General features: G+C 41.4%; 1 protein-coding gene across 3 annotated transcripts in view; it reads right to left on the minus strand.

The window, feature by feature from the left end:
* The window catches only part of ACOT7 (acyl-CoA thioesterase 7), a 2,743,423-nt gene that overhangs the window by 2,527,349 nt on the left and 191,890 nt on the right, over positions 1-24,184 (minus strand). The window contains exon 1 of one of the 3 annotated variants that reach the window (XM_044063021.1): positions 9,184-9,227. The exons of the other annotated variants lie outside the window; for them this stretch is intronic. Within the exon in view, the coding sequence (XP_043918956.1) occupies positions 9,184-9,212 (29 nt within the window). The 5' untranslated portion in view covers positions 9,213-9,227. Of the gene's footprint in view, positions 1-9,183; positions 9,228-24,184 lie in introns of those variants that run through there. 3 annotated transcript variants of the gene reach the window in all.

The following is a 24,184-nucleotide window of genomic DNA, read 5'->3' on the forward strand; positions in this document are numbered from 1 at the left end:
AATGAGAAGTTATGTACTTACCATAACGTTCCATGTTAGTTGTCTTCTTCTCGCCTTCTTTCTTGCTGGATGGGTTCGGAGCCGAACCTCGGCTTCGACTCGGCCTATTATTAAGCTCGAGAGCTATTTTTACCAGCTCGAGGCTATCCTATGTCCCATAAAGCTAGGCATGATATACCCAGATCTCGTTTGATAGCTAACACTATGGACATACATGTCCCCACCATGACAGAGAATACATATATATATATATATATATATATATATATATATATATATATATATATATATATAGGTTCATAGGTTCATACTAGGCTATCTGCCCTAGGGCATTTATAAGCCTAGCCAGAATATGTTTGGCTTTCGCCACCCATTTTAAATTAATTTTGCTATGCCCTTTTTCGAGGTTAGTATAGGTTCATAGGTTATATATATCTACTTCTATACATCTAGGTATACAAAACTCTTATAAGAGTTACCAAGAAAAGGAAAGAGGTAGCTAAGGACATAACTCTCATGATAACACATCTCAGAAGATACTCTCGGTCTTGCCAGGCTAGGGGGATGGAGGGTGGGACATAAGAAAGAAGGCGAGAAGAAGACAACTAACATGGAACGTTATGGTAAGTACATAACTTCTCAATGTTAAGTTGTCAATCTCGCCTTCATTCTTGCTGGATGGGACAGCGTCCCTAGCACCTTAGTCCTGGGTGGCTCAATGGAACAAACTAGTACAGTGGAACCAAAATCAGCCCTACTTCTAGAGGTCATGTCCAGCTTGTAATGAGAAATGAAGGTATGAGGAGAGGCCCATGTGGCCGCTGCACAAGTGGAATCCATTGGCAATCTTGCCTGAAAGGCTACTGAAGAAGCTAATGCTCTGGTTGAATGAGCTCTGGGGCTTAATAGGGAGCTCTTTATGCCTCAGTTGGTAAATCAACATGATAACAGAGGTCGACTACCTGGACAAGGTTACTTTGGAAACTGGCAGGCCTTGTTTCCCTTCCATGTAAGACAGGAAGAGCTGTTCTGATTTTCTCGTCTGCTTGGTTCTATCCAGGTAGAAGCGTAATTGATGGTGAACGTCTAGACAATGTAACTTCCGTTCAGACCTATTGGTATAAAGTGGGAAGAAACAGGAAGATCGATGGTCTGATTCAGATTTTTTTTCAGAGAGTACTTTGGGTAAAAAGGACGGATTAGTCCTAAGTGACACTCTATCTTTGTGAAAAACAAGGAAAGGAGGGCGAACACAAAGGGCTTGAAGTTCTGATACCCTTCTCGCTGAAGTGATGGCTACTAAAAACAGTTTTTTCCAAGAGAGCAACTTTAATGAATAGGAAGCTGCAGGTTCAAAGGGAGGGAGAATTAAAGAAGACAGCATCAAATTTAGGTCCCATGGTGGGGGAGGATCTTTTACCGGGGACCTAAGTAAGAGGGTTCCTTTTAGAAAGGCTTTACAAAGTTTGTGTGACATAATGCTGGTCTCTGACAATCCAACGTGAAAATTCACAATGGCTGCCAACTGAACTCTGATGGTGGCTGAAGAAGATCCCATTTGAAAAAGTTCTGCCAAAAACTCTAAGACTGTATGGACAGAGGCTGTAAAAGGATCAACTTGTTTCTCCCCTGCCCAAACAGAGAAATGCTTCCATTTGCTAGCATAAGTCTTTCTGGTAGTAGACTTGTGCGAAGCGAGGATGATGTCACGAACTGAATGAGAGACTGAGGGAAGCCTGGCTAGGGTTGGAAGTGGAGCAACCAAGCTGTGAGGTTGAAAGATTGATGCAGCCCGCCCAACTGATGTGTCAGAAAATCTGGCTCTGGGTCCAGATGCCAGGGTTGATCTAGTAGATGACGTTGCAGGAACGAAAACCAAATTTGTCGAGGCCAGTAAGGGGCAACAAGGATCATTCTGGATCTCAAAACAGTTGCTTTCTGGATTAGCTGAGTAATTAAGGGAAAGTGGGGGAAAGCATACAGAAGACCCCAGGGCCAATCGTGGACTACAGCATCTCTGGGGGGAAGACCTGGGAGAGGGAAGAGGGTGAAGAAGTCTGGGCACTTGCTGTTTTGAGGGGTTGCAAAAAGATTGCAGCAAGGTTGACCTCACCTCCTGTACATTTTTTCCGCTACTAGCTGGTTGAGAGACCACTCGTGGGGCATGAGAATGGCTCTGCTCAGCCTGTCCGCTATGACGTTGGACTTGCCGGGGATATGCTCTGCTACCAGAAACCGTTGAGAAGAGATCGCCCACTGCCACAGTCTGAGTGCTTCTCGACATAGGGGAGAGGACCTGGTTCCGCCCTGTTTGTTGATGTACCACACTACAGACATATTGTCTGTCTGAATTGCAATAGTCCCGGTGGGTAGAGAGTCTTGAAGGGCCTGCAACGCTAAAAGTACCGCTCTCATTTCAAAGACATTTATGTGTAGGTGGCTTTCGAAGGGCTTCCATGTGCCCTGGACTGTTCTGCCCTGAAAATGCCCCCCCCCCCCCACCCGATCAGGGAGGCATCCGTTGTCACAGTAGCCACGGGAGGAGGAAGGACAAAGGGTCTGCCCTGAAGAACCTGAGGAGAGACCATCCACCACGAAAGGTGTCTTTTGCATTACTGAGTGATTAGAATACTGTGTGACATTGGAAGCTGTTGAAAGGACCAGTGGGAAAACAGCATCCATTGCAGGATCCGCATGTGAAAGTGAGCTAGGGGGAGTAATGTGATAGCTGCTGCCATGAGACCTAGGGTTTTTAGTATGAATGGGGCCTGGACTCTGCTCTCTTGTAGTAGGATTTGAACATGACCTCGAATGTCTGAAATCCTTTGTACAGGCAGTTTTGCTGACAGTTCCACAGTGTTTAAAACGGCGCCTATGAAGGTAATAGACTGACAAGGCAGACTTTTCGGAGTTTATAGAGATACCTAGCTCGTTGCAAATTTGGAGGGTATAATCTCTGTAATGGAGTAGCTGACGCTTGGTGGTGGCAGTAAGGAGCCAGTCGTCTAAGTATGGAAACACCTGGAATCCTTTTCGTCTCAGGTGAGCCGCAACCACTGCCATGCATTTGGTAAACACCTTGGGGGCTGTGGTGAGGCCAAAGGGCAGGGCTCTGAATTGGTAGTGACTGGCTCCCAGCCGGAAGCAGAGAAACCTCCTGGAGCACCTGTTCATTTTGATATGCATCCTGAAGGTCTATAGAGCACATCCAAATGTCCTGACCCAGGAAGGGTAGAATGGACTGAAGCGCGACCATCCGGAATTTCGTTCTTTGAACAGACTTGTTCAGCCTGAGATCCAAAATAGGTCTCCAGTCCCCTGTCTTTTTTGGTACCAAAAAGAACTTGGAGTAGACTCCGGATCCTTGCTGGTCTGCTGGGACTGGCTGGATGGCTCTTTTTTCTAGCAGCTTTGAAATTTCTAGTGCTGCTTGATCCCTCAGACCGGGTGGAACGTCTGGAAGGGGCCCTTTTGGCGGTTGTGGGGTATGAATAAAGGGAATTTTGTAACCCTCGGATATGATTGACCGTACCCAATTGTCTTGCGTGAGGGAATGCCAGGCTTCTGGGTACAGTGATAGTCTTCCCCCGACTGCCTCCGAAGGTGGACAGTCGGGCAGCTCCTCAGGGGTGCTGGAAGGGTTTGTCAGAGAAGGATTCTCTGCTACCCTGATTCTGCGGACCCCCCCCCTGCCCCTCGGGCCGCGTCTATTATTGTTCCCTCCTCTGCCTCTGGAGGGAAGCTCACCACGTGCGTCAGGCAGTACTCCCTGAGGTTTGCGGAACCACATTTTCCCACCTTTCTGACCCTTAGGGTATGGTCTAGAAGGGGTAGAAAAATGAACTCCTACGGCAGAGAGAGTCTTGCCTTCCTGCTCGCACCTGGTCAATGTATCCTTTCACTTGAGGTCCAAACAAGGCAGAACCAAAGGGGGTACTAGTGAAGGACGCCTTGAAGGGGGTCAGCAAAATTGCAAAGCCGCATCCAGGCATGTCTCCTTAGAGCAACACCCGTGCCTGCAGCCCTACTCGCTCCATCGGCTGCATAGGAAATGAGCTGCATGGAGGAGTTGACAACAGAGTTTAGGGTCCCCAGCTGGGAGTTGATCTTTTCCTGAGACCCCGCAGCTGATGGGTCCTGTAAGGTATCACCCAGCTCCTTGAGAAGATCTCTCTGGAGATGGGTGAAATGGCACAAATAATTCAGCGACTGCATAGCAAAGGTCGCTGAGGAAAACCTCCGCTTGCCATACCTGTCCATAGTCCTAGATTCCTTATTAGGAGGATGGACAGGTACTGAAGGGTCAGCCAACTCCTTTTTAGTGGCCGCCGCCACCACCATGGCATCAACAGGGACACCCTTAGTTAGAAACTGCTTGTCAGAAGGGGCTGTAATAAATTTTGTAGGCCTCCGGGGAGTTGGTTTCATAGTATCCGGAGCCGTCCATGCCTTTCAAGCCACCACATCCATGAGCGGGTCGAAAGGCGGAGACACCCAGGAGGTGGAAGGGCGAGAACCGAACACATCCAGGTACACCGACTCGTCCTCAGAAGGGTTAAGAGCAGACCAGTTTCCCCTCTGCTTAGGAATCTCCAGGATGTCAGAAAATGAGACATCCTCAGAGGGGGACCTTGGGGACCCTTCTGAGTCATCCAAGTCAGTGTCCAATGTGACTGACTCAGGGGAGTCTACATGCTTCCTCTTGCATTTTCTCTTTCGAGGGGGCTCCCCCTGAAGGATCAGGGGAGGCCTCGGAAGAGGAGGATATGCCCAACGGGGCTACCTGTAGCGTCGGTTCTCCACGCTCGGGATCGGAAGAGCGGGTAGAGACTGAAGCAGGCACCACAGAGGGAGAAGCCGAATGAGCCGATCGTGGAGCAGGCACAGGGGCCAGCACACTCCTCATGACCTCAAAGGCGCCCCTATAAGGCAGGGAAGGGGGGTCCCCGCTCCAAAGAGACAAGGAATCCCTTCGGCACCGAGGCTAATGTCGGAGCCGAACTCACCTGCACCGAAGCTCCGAGAGGGAGAACAGGGTCAGACAAGGGTCCGATGCCACTCACCCCCTCGGAATCGACGAGAGAGTCCCTGCGCCCGGATCCCTCCAAGGATGGAACCACAGAAGAGATCGGAGCCGAAAGGAGTGGTATCGGCTCCGACGTTCTAACGGACCTGACCCCTACGATCTCCGGCTCCAAACTCACAGGAAGAGTCAGAGGAGGAATCGAAGAGGGAGTAGTGAAAGCCACTGCTTGATGAGGAGGGCTATGCAACATTTGGGCCAGTGCCTACGACTTAAGTAGTCTGCTAACCACCCTCTCGAGGTCATGGTCCGACAGCCTGGAAGACCGAGAAGAATGGTACCTGTGACTCTGCTCCGATAACAAGGGAGACTTCGGAGCCGAATGGACAGATTCCAGGGAAGGAGACCTGGAACTCTTCTTGCTTGAAGATGGCTCCGACAGCAGAGTCGGAGCCGACTGAGGCCGCGAATCATCGGTTCCAGCCGGAACCGATGCATGGTAAGTAGTAGCACCGCTCGGCGATGGCTCCGAACATGGAGCCGACGGTTTGTCAGGCTTGGAAGGTTTACCCGATGAAGGCTTAGCCGGGGAACCTTCGGGCTTTAACAAGCCTCTCAAAATAAGTTTGTTTCTGCGTTCCTGCAGGACTCTTGGACTGAATGCATGGCAGACAGAACAAGAGTCCTGCAGGTGCAGAGGGCCCAAGCAATATACACAAGAAGTGTAACCGTCTGTCAGAGACATCTTCTGACAGCACGAGTCGCACATCTTGAAGCCCAAGACCTTGGTGTCTTTCGACATCCTGAAACAAGGATGACGGGCAGAAAAAGACAACTCTGGGAGGTCTAGTCACAATCAGCCAAACACACACACACAAAAAGGTTGTAACAGGCCAAGAAATAAACAAAAAACTCCACACTTATTAATACAATTTAACTAGGCACACACATACATCTACCAACAAAAAACTATGGAAGAGGTTTGGCCAAGGGCCTAACTATTCAGTGAGGGGAAAAACTGTATAAAAAACTACCTAATTGGGAATCCTAAACAGGGGATCTCTAAAGGGTAGTAACTATAAAAAAACATTGCTAAGATTTTAACCCAAAAAGCTGACTAAATACAAGAAAAATATTAATACAACCTGGAGCCGGCAAAAAGACGCAACCTCGTAGCTGAAGCGGCAAATGAGATCTGGGTATATCACGCCTAGCATTATGGGGCATAGAATAGCCTCGAGCCGGTAAAAATAGCTCTCGAACTTTAGTAATAGGCCGAGTCAGAACAGAGGTTCGGCTCCGAACCCATCCAGCAAGAATGAAGGTGAGATTGACAACTTAACATCTACATTTCCACAATGATAGCACAGCAGGTCAGCTCAGTGGCAACATTATTAGTCAAAATTATTAGTCACTGATAATTTGATCAAAACTAAAAAGTTCAGTGAAGTGCCACACAGTCAATTAATGTTTTGACTTATTATCACTTTAATATGAGGTTTAATGACTTGGAGATAAATAAAATCATGAAATGTGCAAGAAACACATCTCCCTGCATAGGACTGTTGAATGCTTTGCCCATCTTCATAAAAGACAAAGTGAAAAAAAATGTTATCAAACTACCCTGTATTATCAGTCAGTCTCAACCAAATGGTCGTCAATTAATCAGTTGTCATTAAAATGACCAATATTCACCCGGTAGCCTCTTACCTTGAGTAAATGGAGGGGAAGAGAAGATTTCACACTAAATGAAGCAGCGTACTTTTTATACACAACAATATACCAGGGTCAGGGTTGGTGCAACACCAAGAGGTAAGCTTCCCTCCTGCTAATAAGGCAACAAAATGGCAATGCTAAGGGAGAACATTCGAAGGATACAATCTTAGTCTGTGGGCAGTTTTGACTAAGGGGATATAGTGATGAATAGAACAGGGGTGAATGACTAAAATCAGTAGAATTTTAGTGAAGGTAACCACCATTAAAGATTGGCTCCTTTAGGCAGAAAAAATAATATGTTTCTCATACTGGTCCACTGTCACAGGGGCAGGGAATCCACCTGTGATGCTGCCAAGGTGGGAACGACCAGAGATCTGGGAAGAGAGAGGGCTCTCTTGGGGATACCCTTACAAGGTGCAGTTACCTAAAGGTGGACAGCAGGCACTTGGCCCTGCTGAAAGAGGAGCAGAGTAGGAGTTTGACAGGTCCTATAGACACACACACACAAAAATGGAGGTTCTACTACAGTCTGAGGGCTACACCAGCTGATTAAAATTGGGTATTAAGTAAAAGGCCCTGCAAAAAAGGTGGATGAAAACAACATAGAAATATTTAAGTGTATTAATGGAATACACATAGTCCAAATGAGTATAGTACAATAACAACAACAAGAAAAAGCTGTATAACACAACCAGATGCAGTTTGAAGAAGGAGCAAACAAATCATGGGAAATAAAATGAAGTATTTTTCACAGAAGGGTTGTATATAGATAAGTGGAAAGGCCGAACTGAAGAAGTTGTAAGGTCAGAAACATGATACAAGTTCAAGATTGCATAGTACAGACATAAAACAATTTGTGTCTACTTTGATTCTGCGTCTCTTGGGTGATTGTGCTTCAGGCAATCAATCACATAACCCCATCACCTCACTAGACCTCTGCAATCAGAAACCAAAAAAAGGTAAGGTTAAAGGAGTTTTCCCAGGTGGGTTGTGCCCCTGCACCCCCTAATGTGGGGGCCCTGACCACTTAGATACTTACTTTCTAAGTATACTACGTACTAACATAGAGAACTAGTAAACTAACAGAGAAACAGAAGATGTTTTTTTCCATCCTGTCGTTTCTCAGACTTGATGTCACCTCTATAGCCTACAGCACCTATCGAAAAGAGCAGGGGAAGCTCCCCTATGCTCCAATAGTATAAATACCACCACAGGTCTCCCATGAAAAGAGGCTGCTAGCCTAACAGGACTAACATGATCAAAGGATAAATAAATAATAAAATAAAAACAAGGGAAAATAACAGTTACTTGAATAGGATAAGAATGGCTAAATAAAATATGAGTAAGTCTTGATCTATAAGGAAGGCAATAACTGCATGATCATAAAGCAAAACTGTGTCAGTTATATTTCTCTACAAGCCACATGGTTTAATGATTAACAATCCTTAATCTCACAAATGTAGCTCTCAACTGGTTTTGCTGTGCTGCTTAGCCATCTGCTCTACTAACAATGCCTCTCATGTGACCCATGAGCCAATATTTTCCTTCCATCAGCCAAACCTCCCCCAATCAGCAGAAATAGCTGAGATGTGGAGATGGAGCACTTGAGTATCACTGGCTCCCAAAAAGACACAGCCAACAACTAAATTCTTGGATGTACTACTGCTGATCACACCAACCTCCCTCACAGTCAGTGCCCATCAGGACTCCTACTCAAGTAATACTACTGTAGGACAGACAAACATCCTGGAGCATCACAGGGGTACAGTACCTGCAAAACATTAGTGCTCCTTCTGTTTAGAAGGAGGTGATGCTCACAGTAATACATCGCAGCTCCCAAATTAACTACTCAGTTCAGCTCATAGCACAGAAGACCTAAGGCGTCATCTACTATGATGACCCCCCCAACCCACCCCTCATTATACTATCTCTCTCTTGTTTAAGTACTGCTCTATATCAAATCAATCTGTCACATCTTATTTCACCATCTATACTTAAACAAATTCTCAATTTCCAAAACTGGTAATACGTATAAGTATGTCAAAATAAACTAAACAAAGTAAATGTCCAATTACAATGAAATTATAAAACCAAAACTTCAGTAACCATTTAAAAGATGCATTTCATTGGCAGTCTGTTCAGGTAGTAAATTCAGAACATTATTAAATAATTTTAACAAGCAAACTAGAATGCAAAAATAGTGGCAGCTGTCTAAGTTGTTAACGAGCAATGAGAGAACGAGTTGTAAGGTTCAAGAAATATAGCATGCCACACCTGTGTAAAACCTAAAGCAACACAGCTTTACTTTTAAACTTGTCTGCAATAATTTGGCAAAAGTTATCTCCCACTGACATACACAAATGGAGACAGCAGAATAAATATTTCTAAATTCTGTGCCTAGTCTGCAGTAAAATGAATAAAACAGCCTTCAGTAGCTGCTGTACCTGCTGAGACAGAAAGACTTGACAGTCATTGAAATTAGAATGCCGTTCAGCGGAGAAAGAAGAGGAGTATCACACACCAGTGACTGTTCTCACTGAAAAAGAGATGCAGATAAAAACGTCAGCTTGCTCTTGTCAGATCTGGGTTCATTCATAATTTTCATTGTTGCACTGATGTCACAAGTGCTAGCTTTGCTAACCTATGTGTGCATTAGACATCTTTAGTGATTTTTAAAACTAATCCAATAGGACTGTGGAGGCAGGCAATTAGCCATCTATAAAGGACACGCCTGAGGCATTATTGTCATGGAAACCCCATACGAATGGCAAAGGGTGGGGAGAAATTTTTAAGATCCTTCTTCACACTGTAAGAATAAATCTAAGGATCTTTTTTGATTTCAATGATTCTTTCTGGCAAACATATAAATGTTTTCTGCTTATTTAAAACTGGATTACCCACCCTTTCTTCCTTCCTTTTACCCTGTAAAAATCTTTTGCCGTCATTAGACCACATTACAGGAAGTTTGAAAAGAAATCCGACTTGACAGTTCATACAATGCATCTTATGTTTTTTTTAGCTGGCATCCTGGTGGCAAACAAGGTGTGTAGTGCACAAGATGCAGAATTATTTATTTTCTAAAACACCCAACAGTTAAGACGATGCAACTTTGCTAAAGTGAGCCAAACAGACATCTTAGCCAGTCATTAAAACAAGTAAGTACCCAACAACTGTAGCCTTCAACAATAAAAAATAAATAAATAGTCCAGCAGTTTCTGAAGAGGACTAAACATGTTTCCTGTGACAAAAGTACAGAGTTTTAATCCTTCTGCCTTCATTTGCCAGCTGTGTAACTTTCAAGTAATTTAACCAAATAGTGATCCCAGGTCAATCATGAAAAGGGGAAATTGTGTCCAGTGCGATACTTCCGTTACATGCACCTCTCCAAATGTTCATACAAGCTGTATTAGTGCAATAATAAGATGCTGTCCACTTTTTATTTTGGTTTCATATATATGCAGAGGTACAGATAATCTCACCTTATTTTCCATGAGTACCCTACTATACCTAGAAGAATGTTTGTGTGTACACTACTGTACTATTTACATGTAATGTACTATTACTGACAGCAACATTTGTCCAATGCAAACCATTACATTATCCAGACTGCTGCATGACCAAGTCCAAACAATCCAGCTGTTAATACTATGCTGTTCAAATTAATAAACATGAATACGTAAATAATACAGTCTGGCAAGCTTAATGCAGGTGTGATACAAACAGTACACTACAGTTTTTGCCACAACAAAACATCAGTATGCTTCTATGACACAACTTGCATATTCCGCTCACACATCAGAGAATAAAATTGTAAAAACCCACCAAGAAGCAATCTCCATTTTAAGTGTAGAATGGTTAAGCAGTTCACTAATGTTCACAGAATTCACATGGGGCATTTGTAGGGATGCCATCTGCCAATGTGCAAACAGAAGCTGCCAAAAATCAAGCCCAGACCCAGAGACAACTTCTCAATTCACAATGGGAGAATTATCCCATCAGATTCAAACAATATTAGGTCCATAAGCCTGAATGATACATTAGATACAATCATGGAAAGTGTCACACTAGAGCTTATCTAACATGACACAACAGACCTACTTGATTAAGATATGGAATTATACTGGATGGCATTAAATGTCAATCCATACGTAGTTTGGTGGGTTAAACAAGTCAGGGTGGGGAATACCTGTCCATCCCTATGTGAATTATCAGTGAAGCCCCAAAGGGCTGCGTACTGGGGCAATTTATTTTTGTATAAAAATACAAAGGAAAAAAGGCTCCAGATAACCAAATATGATGATCACTGCAAACTGAATAATTGATTCAATAAAAATACTGAAATTCTTTACAAAAATGCATAGCTGGTACAATAGTAAAGACCTCACTAAATGTTAACATTTTGTTATAGTTGTTTACCAAAATAGAGCATAGATCACAATGAACCAATTCTAGGCTTAGTCTGGGAGAACAGAATGTGAAAAAATAGAGAAGCAAGTAAACATAAATATTATGGAGTCAAGCAAAGGCATTATAGAGAAATAAACAAACATAACGTAGACATTCCTGGGGATTCAGTAAACTTAAGCCTACATGAAGTTTACATGTCTGCATGGTGAGCAGCAATGTTAATTACATATGCATGCTGCAAATCATGTTTAAACATAAATAAGCATGGTTTTGTGGCCAGCAACAGTGTTGTTGGGGTCTGAACAGGGAAGAGAAATTACTTTCTTTTTTCTTTTGCCTGTTTTACCATTTGCCGTTAAGCCCTCGGATTTGTAAAAAAAAAAAAAAACCTTCCCATTTTAAAAAAAAAAACACCTTCCCAATTCAGACCCCATAGATAGTCGCATATTTTGCAGGAGTGGGTTAACCAAGCAATGGAAGACAAGCATTTCAAAATTCACACAATTAACACACAAAGCGGACTTTTGCCATAGGCTGTAATTACTGGCCCACTGCCAGTAATCTCTTTGGCAGAATTCCCAAACCTATTACCTTCCAAGTTTTCATTTTTTCACCTATGACAGTTGAGACCTCACGTTTTGCATGACCTCTAGACCACATCCTATTGGTCCCCAGATCCTCACACTACCTATCGGGCAAGGCCAAGTCATCCCCATGCTACCATCCTATGAAAAGCAAGATTTCTCTTTCTACCAATGGCATGGCTCCACAAGCATTGTGTAATGTTCCCACAAATATACTCACTCTGTAAACAGTATTATGTTTATTCACAAGTTCTGTATACGTACAAGACCAGCTTGAAAAGTTATATATACTGCGCTCATCTGCCTTCAAATAAAAGAAAGGTCCATTTAAAAATGAGAAGCCCATGCTGCAAAGATTTCTAAAACTTTGTAAAATTCTATTTTCTCTAAAACCACTCGATTGCCTTGAGTTAAGATTTGCCAGCACGAATAACTGCTTTTTCAGTTATTCCCTTAAGGCTTTTGTTTCGAACTGTGGTGTCTGGACCCAGTCCCATGCACCGCAGTTACTGGCTGCTGGTATTTTAACAAATAGGTTGCTACAGGCTTTCACTTGTTTTGACTGTTTCGATACCTCACCTTTCTGGCTCTGGGATTATTGCACTAGCACCTCCAGGCACCTCTCACAGGACCTACAGCACCTCGACTACTGTCCACGACCTACAACATACCCTCCAACATGCACAATTTGATTCTTACAGAAATTCTCACACCTCCAACCCTTGATGACCAAGTGGACCCCCAGCACAATGACCTTATTGATCAAAAAATTATGGAAAATCAAATCCTACTCACGCTGGAGGACACCCTACTTGCATTCAAGAGCCTACAATGAGAGGAAACCTATCTCCAAATCTGCCTCAAGAAGCGGATTCTACCAAAAGAATTGAGGCTCTATAAAAGACTGACCTGCAGAAATGCCAATGAAGATTTGAACAAGAAATGGCTGCTTACCAAAGCTGGCCTGAACCTAGTTAATTTCCTCCTTAAGCACAACAGAAACCTTCAAGGAAATGCTCGAACCAGACGTCACCAGGATACCGGATAAAGACTCCAAAATAAAACTCATTGTAAGTCCAAACACTGGACCTAAGACTGAGGATCAAGAAACTACAGAAATTTCACAGGTACACGAATGGGGACAAACACAAGAATCTCCCCAGATTAAGAATAACCGCAAACATGGCTGGACTTAATGATTCAACGATAACCCATGAAGAAGACGATAAAGGCCCTGCCACAACACTGAACCCACTCCTTCTATCAGAGGCCAACAGTACTCTGGAAAACCATCCAGTTTTTCACAGGGGCACCGCCTTACCCTGGCTAGACCCCAGGAGCAAACCAACACATGGAACGACCCCCAATAGCTCCAGCTCCACTGCATCACCCCTTCTTCAGAGTCATCACTCCAAAGAAATCTATCATCCCAGGCTCAACCACTCACTCGTGAATCACCCACACCACAGGTAGAAGACTTGAAAAGGGACCTGAATTCCACCCACCAACCTTCTTAATCGGAGGAACCCAACAGTCCTCCTCCAAGGAACAAAGTCTAGAACCATTCAAAAAAAAGCCCTAACCGCCACCGAGCCAAACATTTTGGAAAAAGGTCTGGCTTTTGTTCCTCACAAAAGGAATGACCCAGTTCAGCCTATAATTGATCTAAAATGTTTACTAGGAAGACTAACCTGAAAATATTTTTTCACAACAAAGGTAAATCAGACAACATCAAGAAGAAATCAAGCAACAGATGTGCACCCCCGCATCCCACATTAACGCGAAGCAGACATTAAGAAAACCTTAAACAAACCTCCCAGAAAAAGTTACTACAACTTAAGACCAGAAGAATATAAAGCTCAAGATCTCAGCTCAGATTCATCCCGCAGAATAATGAAAGCAGACAAGGGCGGGGGAATTCTCATTACAGACAGACTCATAACATCAAGATCACCTCTGTGCCAGATAACCAAGCTTTCTATGAGAAATGCGACCTATCCTGTGTCAATGCTGCCTATGAAAACATCATGGAGGAACTTTTCAGCATGAGTGACAATAGCCTGATTAGTAACGACCTGCTGGATTTCATCCCTGCCACCCACCCGAAGCTGCCCACTTTTTTGGCATTCCCAAGCCTGGGTCTATATTATGATGTCAAAAGACGAGTTCAATGAACATGTCTTAAGCGACATGTAAATATCTACCTTTTCAAATGCCAAACGGCCGCTTCAGCAAATTTTTCCCCAGGGGAAAAATGTCTCGGCCGTACACAAATGAACCAAACATTCAAACCCTACATAGTGGGGAGTTTCGCCCTCCACACTCCCATAACTAAATATACCAACTCAGAGATTGCACTACAGTGGGGAAATCCCTAAAGATGGCTCTGCGATTTTTTTCCCCTGGGAAAAAATTTGCTGAAGCGGCCGTTTGGCATTTCAAAAGGTTGATATTTACGTGTCGATTAAGATGTGTTCGGTGAACTCGTCTTTCAACATCGTAATATATACTCCCAAACCCCACAACAGCATTAAAGACCCATACTACAGACCCATTATAGCCAGCAGAGGTGGAATCAAAGAACCCATTGTCCATTTAACTGGAAGTGTAGATTAGACCCCAGATTCATTCTAGACACCAGAAATTTTCTTAAGAAAATTCAGCAAATTACAGTTAACAAGGGATGCTTTTTAGTCATGACTGATGTAGAGGCACTTTACACAGTGCTTCCACATGACTACTGCATCCATGCAGTTACTGAATCCTACAAGGAGCACTGAACAGCCGTGGACTATGAAACAAAGGCCATCAGCAGACCCCTTAGGTTGTTAACTCGAGAACAACTATTACCAGTTCAACAAACTGTTACATCTACAATTCCCCCTTGATTCAAAACATGGGCTGCTATCTCAGATACATTGATGACAAATTCATTATTTGGAACAGAGATGAAGCCAATCTCTTAGTATTCTACGTCTATATTGGCAAGTCCACTAATTTCTTTAATTTCACTACCTCGTACAGCAGGACCAGCTCCAACTTTCTGGACCTCAAGATCTCAAAAACCAAAGGCAACAGTTACCTATCCAACAACCTGTACCAAAAACCTACCAGGGTGAACTTATTACTCCACTTCCACAGTTTCAAACCAAGAAGAATGTGAGTGTCTCAGGTTCTCAGGACAGCAAGGGCTTTGATGGAAATTCAGGAATTCACAGAAAATGTGGTAAACCTAGAGAAGGATTTCATGGCACAAGGATGCAACTAAAAGGTTTTACTCAAGATATTCCAGCCTATTTCCTACCTAAAAAAACACTAGCCCAGACTTTCAAAACAACAGCAACAACCCCAGAAGGAACAGAACAAAATGAAACAACACCATAAAGGACAATGGAATGGCCATCGCCTACTCCATGGACTGCAAAGCTATTATGGACATAAACAAGGACAACTGAGTCATTTTTGGCAACAACCTGACTCTTAGCATCCTGCTACCAGAAAAGCCCAGCTTCAACCCAAAGAGAAATAATGACATCAGGGACACAGTGGAAAGGATGGGAAGGGACTCCATAGACACCCCTATCCTTTTAAAAGGCACATTCCTACGTAGACCACCGAACTGCAAATACTGCAAGTACATGAGCAGCCTAACAGGATTCCAATGTCCCAGCATTAACCACTTCTACCACAGCCACCAACACAGAAGCTGTAACACTGAAGCAGTAATCTACCGTGCTAAACGTTCATGCTGCCCAGCATTCTTCATAAGAAGAAACAATCAACAGACTGAAAACCGGGACAGCCCAGCATCTAAACATCAGATACAAAAACCACAGCAACATGCTCTCCAAGCATGGCCATAACCAGCCTGGACATAACTCTTTCCAATTCCACATCATTGACCACATTTTCAAGACTGAATTCCAAGGTTAAATGGATGACCACCTAGAGAAATGAGAGCTGGAGTGGCAAATTAGACTTGAAGCATGTATACCGCCTGGCTTGAACACCCAGGAATCTACTTCCAGCATACTAAACCTGAGAAAACTTCATCACCATGCCTACTACTAACAAAACACACATTCAGGACACTTTGGTTATTTTGGATCAGTAATTTTAATTTACTTGAAGTTTATTTATTTAGAAGGGTATTTTTCCCCATGATAGTTTTATATATACAACTGTTTTTTTTTCCTGGCATTAATGCATGTACAGAAGGACTAATAAACAATAAATAGTGGAAATGCTCATAGATCATACGCAGTGATAGACCCAAAGTTCAATTTATTCATATGTCTTCTAGTTTTCTCATGAATGCTTTTCACTCTACATTGACCCTGATATGTTTTACGTTTTCATTACCATTACCTTTCTTTACAATAATTTATCACCAACAGGCAGATCTGAAGAAGCAATACCAAAAGCATTGCTCCCACATATGTGTTTTACTAAGGTTTGTGTTAGTGGGGTTTTTTTGTGGTCTCTCTTTTAGACTAACAGATATTTTCTAACTGCATTGGCTGGTCCTAGGATATGGGGGTTCCCTAACTGGCTTCCCTAGCAGCTCAAAGGCCAATCACTTTGAACAAGTGAATTCAGCGCTCACAGAGCAGAAATTCTCCTTATCACAAGCCTGTTCTTTTTTTCCACCACCCCTCAGGTACCCACACATCCCATGTACAATATTTCATTCTGTATTCAACTATCCCACAGGCCTATTAATCTAAGCCTGCTAGCTTTACTCCATGGCCCATTGACCAGTGACCCACCCTATCTTCTTGCTCACTTTTCGAACCTTGTCCAAAGTGCTTGGTTCACTCCTAATTCGCATCTCTTCCAGCAAAAAAAGGTAATCATTTTTTTAAAACTTATCAGATTTTAGTAGCCAGGAATTCTCCCTATCACTTGCCTGTTTCTCTAAATTCCAACAATGATCAAGTTCCGATTCCCTACTGGCACACACGCACTTCCCAAGCTGCACATTATTCGTCCTTTAACCAGCTCACAGGCCGACTATGTATTGTTTAACAACAAGCAACTCATTGGACAAGTACCCATCCTACCAGAAGCTGGCGATTCAAATTTAGACAAATTAAAAAACAAAAACTACTGGTCTTAAAACATCGTTGATGAGCTCAGTCACAATTATTTTTAAAAATCATGAAACCCAGGTAGTGTTTCAAAGCAACAAACCTTTATTCTTCACAGACAAGTGATCCTCTGTAACAAATAAATCATAAATATTTTAACAATATTAAATACATTGGCTTTTATATACTTAAAAGTAGGTATGGAAAATGTATGTATTGTTAAATTTCAAATCAGCCAATTCAAGGCAAACAGTATAAACAGGACCGTAAATGTGCATTATAGAACAAGTACCCACCCCCACACACTACTACTGATTAGATCAAACTAAGTTTTAAGACCACTAGTTTCTTTGTTTTTTATTTTTTTCCTCAACACTCGTGGTGGTGAGGCTGGAACTACAGAGATTCCTGTACTTGTTCATTTAAATTTAGACAAACTGTCATACCCCATTCTTTCACAGACCTATCATAAAAATTTGTGAGACTACCAGGTGCGGTTAAGCCAGGCTCCTGCTTCCTACCACCCTTCTCATGGACTTGGGCGAGTGTGAATCTCTTTACCTATATTCCACGTGGCACTGTCTCATCTCAAGCTCACACGATCAACCTTTTATTATTACTAACAGTTAAAAATGGGTTTGGGTTTCTTTGTAATTCATCCCGGCTTCTGGGAAAAAATTTTACTGTAATCACCCCCACTTACATGCTCTATATAGCCACTCCAACAACCTACACAGGCCTAGTTCATACCACATGCCACTTCTGAGTTATCGCCCCTGCTCAGGTTCCCTAAGCCACAGATCATGTACATGTTTCCTTGGTTTCTAACTGAATATGGCTACAATCACTTCTCATTTTCAATGAAATAATTTTTAAAGAAATTATTTTTTCTTTTCTTTTGTCCATTTTACCACTCGCTGCACAGCCCTCAGATTTGGAAATAAAGCACCTACCATTTTAAAAAAAAAAAAAAAAAAAAAAAGACCTTCCCTGTTCAGACCCCACAGATGGTCACATACTTTGCAGGAGCGGGTTAACCAGGAGAGGGTAAACCCAGAGCTGTTGGACATGCTACACAAAGAAATCCCAATCCCTCAGAGCCACATGCTCCAGGGATCTAAACCTTGTCATCACAATGAACAAAACATGCTGGAGGGATAGGTTCCTGACCCAGAGACTACCCAGACTCTGGAACAGACTGCCCATACATGTCAAGCAGAGCACCTCTTTGGCCCTCTTCAAAAGAAACCTTGACGATTGGATGGGAGATAGGAAGTTCACCCTGGGGATCACATGTGTCGCCCTGCTGGACAGGGGTTCAGGGGAAGTAAATATTATGGGAAGAAACAGCGAGGGAATTGTTATAGCTAGCCTTGTATAGGCCCTAGGTCCGATAGCTTAGTACCAACCTATGAACCACTCAATGGAATACAAGCATTTCAAAATTCACCCAGTTAACACACATGGCAGACTTTTACCACACACCGTAATGACAGGCCCACCGCCAGTAATCTCACTGGCCAAATTCCCATACCTGTTACCTTCCTAGTTTTCATTTTTCCATCTATGGCGTTATCCCTGGGGCCCTGCGTTTGGCATGCCCACAAGTCCTCACCCTATTGGTCCCCAGGTCCTCGCACTACCTGTCAGGCAAGGCTAAGTCATTCCCATGCTATTATCCTTTGAAAAGCAAGATCTTCCTCTTTCTAAAAATGGCATGGCTCCACAAGAATTGTATAATGTTCCCGCAAATGTACTCACTCTGTACATAGTATTATGTTTATTCACAAGTTCTGTATAAATACAAGACCAGCTTGAATAGTTATACACACAGTGCTTATCTGCCTTCAAATAAAGACATTTTATTTTAAAACTGAGAAGTGCAAATGTTAACATTTCTAAAACTTTGTAAAAATCCTGTTTTCTCTAAAGCCCCTTAATTGCCTGGAGTTAAAATTTGCCAGCAAGAATAACTGCTTTTTCAGTTATCCCATTAAGGCTTTTGTTTTGAACTGCAATGTTCGGTCCCAGGCCCACGCACCACTGTTACTGGCTGCTGGGATTTTAACAGACAGGATGCTACAGGCTTTTACTTGTTTTAACAGTCCTCTACCTAGTATCTCTAGATATCATGTCATATCTGAGCTCTCCATGGCTAAAAACATGGCCTCAGTTACCGGATAACATCCCAGGTTGCAAACTAAACAATTTAAAACAGGCCCTAGTGGACCAATTTAGCATCCTCTTTAACCATAGCCTGAGAACTGGTTTTGTTCCAGCGGAGTGGAAAACAGCAACAGTAATCCCCTTGCACAATGTGGGGCTAAAGGATAGATCATGCTTATTAAACCTAGTTGACTTCTTCAAGAAAGTCACCAAAGACCTGGATAGAAGACCTGGCCAAGGTATTTGACCCAATCCCATTTGCAGTGGAGAAATTAATTTTTGCCATTTATGAGTAATATTTTCATATTTATGTTCACAGTTTCATAACTGAGAGACATACATGTTTATTGAGGTGTGTGATATGAAAAAGCCATGCACAAAACAGGAAAGTTCACTGAAAATGCTAGTTTATGTCACACTACACTAGAAATATTGCTAGTTGTCTGTTCAGAATTATGACAATAAGCAATATTACAATATGTACTTAATACTTCAAAAACAAAGTGACTTAACTAGAAGTAAATATAGTAACAGAGATAAATAACGAACTGGGATCTTTGGAAAAGGGTAGGAGCTAATTACATAAGAAAAAATGGGAAATATGAGATCAATACACGCAGAAGAGGAACGAGGTTTAATAAAGGCAGGAACTGAATGAGCTATGTAATGGCTAACAATGACTAGATATATTAAAAGTGATGTATGATGTTTGCAGCTACAGTTGTATTGGCACTGTTTGTAAGGTATAATGTTTGCAACTGAGATTGTGTTGCTATGGTTTATTTTCATTTATATTAATATAAGATTACCAAAGAGGTTTGTTTTTTTAAACAAAAAAGTGACTTACAAACTGTTGCATGACATTAGGTGAAACCTTAAATGTTGTTAAAAAAATAATCTTTGATATTTGCACTTTAAGTTGCTTATCTTGGGAAATATCAAATATTACTTGTATTACTAATTATACAATTAAACATGTTTACATATTTCTTGTTGTCATGTGAAAGCTCATCTCTGGTTAACAAAAATATGTCTGGGTTGTATAGTTTTCAGTATATGAAAATCTGTTGCTGAAAGTTTAGAAAATATAATGTGGGATTTGTGTGCATTATGACATATTACGTTATTTACAGAAAAGACTAAGAATGCACTGAATTATCACTGTAAAGAATATCTCTTACAGATAACATTGCTATTTGTACAGAATTAATAGAATTTTATATCCATTTGAACCTGTGTTACATCTTGCAAAATTTAGTTCAAATAAAAAAAAATGCGTCCTCAGAATGTACCCATAATCTATTAACTTAATACAACCAGGCAAAACTGTTTAGATTTATATTTTCAAATAAAGATGTTTAACCCTCCTAATAGGAACAATTGGCCCAGACTGACAGCCACATTCATAGACTTGAATCAATTTATAATGAAGGTTATCCATGCTAATTTCATCATCCAGCCTGTGCTTCTACTTACACTAAGTGCTGTCTATTTTTGTCTTATCTGCATTCTTCTCTCAGATGTAAAAAATAACTTGAATGCTTTCAGAAAACATTATCTTTTAGCCATTGAAATAAAAAAAAATATTTTTTCTGCCCTTATTAGCTTCTCTGTACAGACATGACAACCAGATACACCGCTGCCTTCAGCTACAAGCTCCTCATGTTGCATTGTGAACATTTATTTGCTAAATAAAAGGAAAACTTTTCATTACATTCAATATTCTTTTATTTACTTGCTTCCATTAAAACTTGTCAGAGCAAGCCAAGGGCCTTAATCAAGTTATTCCCCTACACAAAAGTAAGGAAAAGTGTATTAGTTTTACTTATCTCATGCTCTTTTGTCCAGGCTTTTTTTTTTCTTTTTACATTGCAGTGTGTACATTTATTAAAACTGAACAAAAAGAAAGAAAGAAGGAAAAAAGGACAACAGTTTAATATTCATATTACACACAAAAATAACTGAAAAAGCTTTACTATATAGCACACAGTATATGTCATGTGTTATAAAACTACTGTTAAGAACAACAGCTGTTTTACTTACAGTTGCATCTTTCCTTCCTCTACACCTCTCTGTAGTCTTCTTCCAAACACTAATGACATGAAGTACGGATTATGCTTTTAGAGTCACCTATGAGTTTAACAAAGTCAAAAAAGTCCAATATTTCCAGGTTTTCTTGTTCTAACATACTTCACTGTGACTGATGCCTTGTAATTCCTGTTGCTCTCAGCTTGCCAACTCCAGTCTTTGTTTCATTTTAATGTACTCCTGGTTCTTCTAGTCAACTCCTGTGCTTTTTCGTCTCAAGCATTTTCCTTTGGAACACTGAAAAATGTTTCACTGCCATAGTTTTTGTCTGAGCTTTATTATCAGAAGAATAAGAATCAGAATATCCTTATGTTCCATAGTCCACTTTTAGCTAGGCAAACTATTGTACTTCCTCCTTAGCATGTTCTACATCATAGACCCTCCAGGTAAAAATATTGTAAAGATAGCTAGATACAGCAGATTGAATCTCATACCTGCTTCTTGACATTCCCTGACTGCTGGAATAAATTTACTCCTTTTCTGCCTGATGTACACCGAGTAATCATTTACCACAAACACTCTAATGTCTCCAAGTTTTCGTAGTTTGACCGTCTGTCAAGCTTTTGTCAGAATTAACTATCTCTGCTGGCAGGATTGTAACTTTATTATTACAGATCCTGGCTGCTTTCTCATGGCCAGATTTGTGGCATACACATGATGTGCCCTTTCAATTATCAACTCCTGCTGTGGGATAAGGGTCCAGTTGCTTATTTGTGCTTTCATAAAATTAATAGTCTGTTCCTTCCAGTTTCTCTGGTTCTGGTACAGCAGAAACTCTCAAGTTTTCCCTATGTGCTCTGTTCTCTAATTCTACCATTTTTGAAACATCTCTTCTTGAGCAGTCTCATACTCAGCCAGCTTTTTCTTCAATTCGACCTTCAATTTTTGCAGCTTTATCAGCTCATCTGATTATCTGTTTAAAGATTCTTCCATTTTCAGCCTTTTGTTATTAGAGTTGATATACTCCTTCAATGTTTTGTTTATTTTAATCAGCTCTGAGCACATTTGACCGCCCCCCCCCCCCCAGATTACTGGAACTCAGGTCTTGCAGCAAAGCTTGAGCTTGAACAGCTGCAGGATTCTTCCCCACCATTGTGCCTTTTTCACCTTGTTTTCACCTTTTCTAGTTGACTTTCTTGCAGGCTCTCTAAGTTTCCTCTTTGGTGGCATACAGGCAGTATACTTACTAGTCACCAACTGAATTTACTAACACTGTTTAAGTTACCGGCCTTTAGATCTCAGTTTTTTTTTCACAATGGGAGAACTGAAATTAAGCTGCTGCTCAGAGTACAGCCATCTTGGAAGTCCTCTGTTTGCATTTACTATGTTCATCATATTGATCACTGCTGTACTAGTTCTAAATATATGGGTAGATTACTACAGTTTAAATTAACTGGGAGGAGGAAGTCTAGAGGTCAAGGAGCCCCTGGAAAAACATCATAATAAATCAGTCCTAGACTTGGAAAAGAAATGTGGTATATTGTTTTGTAAAAGTGTGCACACAGGACCAAGTTGTTGCTTCTAGAATATTTCTAGAGTCCAATCCTTTCCAAAAAGCTATAGCCATGGCACAGTGGGCATTGACCCTGCCTGGAATAGTTTTACTGTGGTAGGAATAACAAAGGTAATCAACAGACTGGGACAACCATTCAAAAATAGTCTGATTTGACACAGGCTGTCCCTTTTTTACATTCATAATAAGTGAACAATTGATCAGAAGTTCTAAAAGATTTTGTTCTGTCAAGATGCATCAATAATCTATTCTCCCTCATTTTTTGGGTTCTGGAAAGAAAACAGGGAGGTGGATGGATTAGCTAAAGTAAATTTGAATAATCCTTCTTTTATGTCTAAAGTGGTAAGTTATCAAACAGCCAATCTCTCTCTGTGGAAGACAAGATAAGTCTGACCCAACATAAAAGCTTACAAACTCATGTACTCTTCTTGCAGAGGTCAAAGCGATCAATAAAACTTTTCTCCATGTTAAGAACCTCAAATCAATAGATGGGATGATTCAAATTTATTTATTTATTTTATTTTACATTTGTTGACCGGTATAGTCCGACTGGATATATGTCCATTTTCAGCGGAGGCCCGGGGAGAAAAGCTCCAAATAACACAGATAGAGCATAACAGATATGAGTCAAACATATTTACAAAGCCCTCTAGTAGGTACTCACAATACACACAGTGTGTATTAGTATACAAAAACAACAGATTGCAGCAAGCTATTATGAGCAAGAGATGCGTACAATATTAATTTAAATAAGGCACTGAATAAGTACTGATTAATCAGGGTTAGTACAGGGACAAAGCCAGTGCTCTTTTAAAATACTGTTTGAGGCCTTTTTTGAAGAGACTTAAAGAAGGTTTGAGGGTAAAGTTAATGGAAATTAAGTCCAAGTTTTACCAACAACGATAGCAAACAGGGAGCAGCCGGCTCAATTAATGGCTTTGTGGGTTTGGACCAACAATTTATTGGATGAATGTAGTTGCCTTGAATTACTGTATGGCTTTATGATATTTTTGAGTGCAGGAGTATTTTCAGGCTGGTACAGAATTTTGTGTGCTACTATAAGCCAATTGAACAGAAGTAGGCTAGACAATTCTAGCCACCCAAGAAGACTGAGGTTTTGATAGTGATGTGTCCTATATGTTGAGCCTGTGGCAAATCTGGCAATATGGTTGTAACAGTGAGAGAGCTTACTAAGTTCAGTTTTGCTCAAATTGGAGAGTATGGTAGAGGCATATAGAAGGGTAGTTTGATGAGACTGGGGTAGTAGATTGTCCTGGATGAAGAAGTCAGTTAATACCTGCCCAAAACCTTTGGGGATTGTTTTGGTGTTTAAATTGGAGGTTCTGGTAGTAGTTTTTTTTGTCTAGTAAAATGATTTTTTTTTGTATAATTTCTAAGTTGACGATATTTCACTTGATCGATAGTTGTTCGCCATTTGGTCCAGGCTATATTTCTAAGTTTGATTTTTATCTTAGTTTCCTTTGTGAGCCATGGAGCAGTACTAGATTTAGTCTTTATAGTACATGCAGGAGCATGGGAGTCAATGATGTTCAGGAATTTATTGTTAAAGAAAGTTACGGCTTCATCTAGTGGTAGA

The sequence above is a fragment of the Protopterus annectens genome, chromosome 2.part1 (assembly GCF_019279795.1).
Source record: "Protopterus annectens isolate FY-2018-M chromosome 2.part1, PAN1.0, whole genome shotgun sequence".
Taxonomy (NCBI): Eukaryota; Metazoa; Chordata; order Ceratodontiformes; family Protopteridae; genus Protopterus; species Protopterus annectens.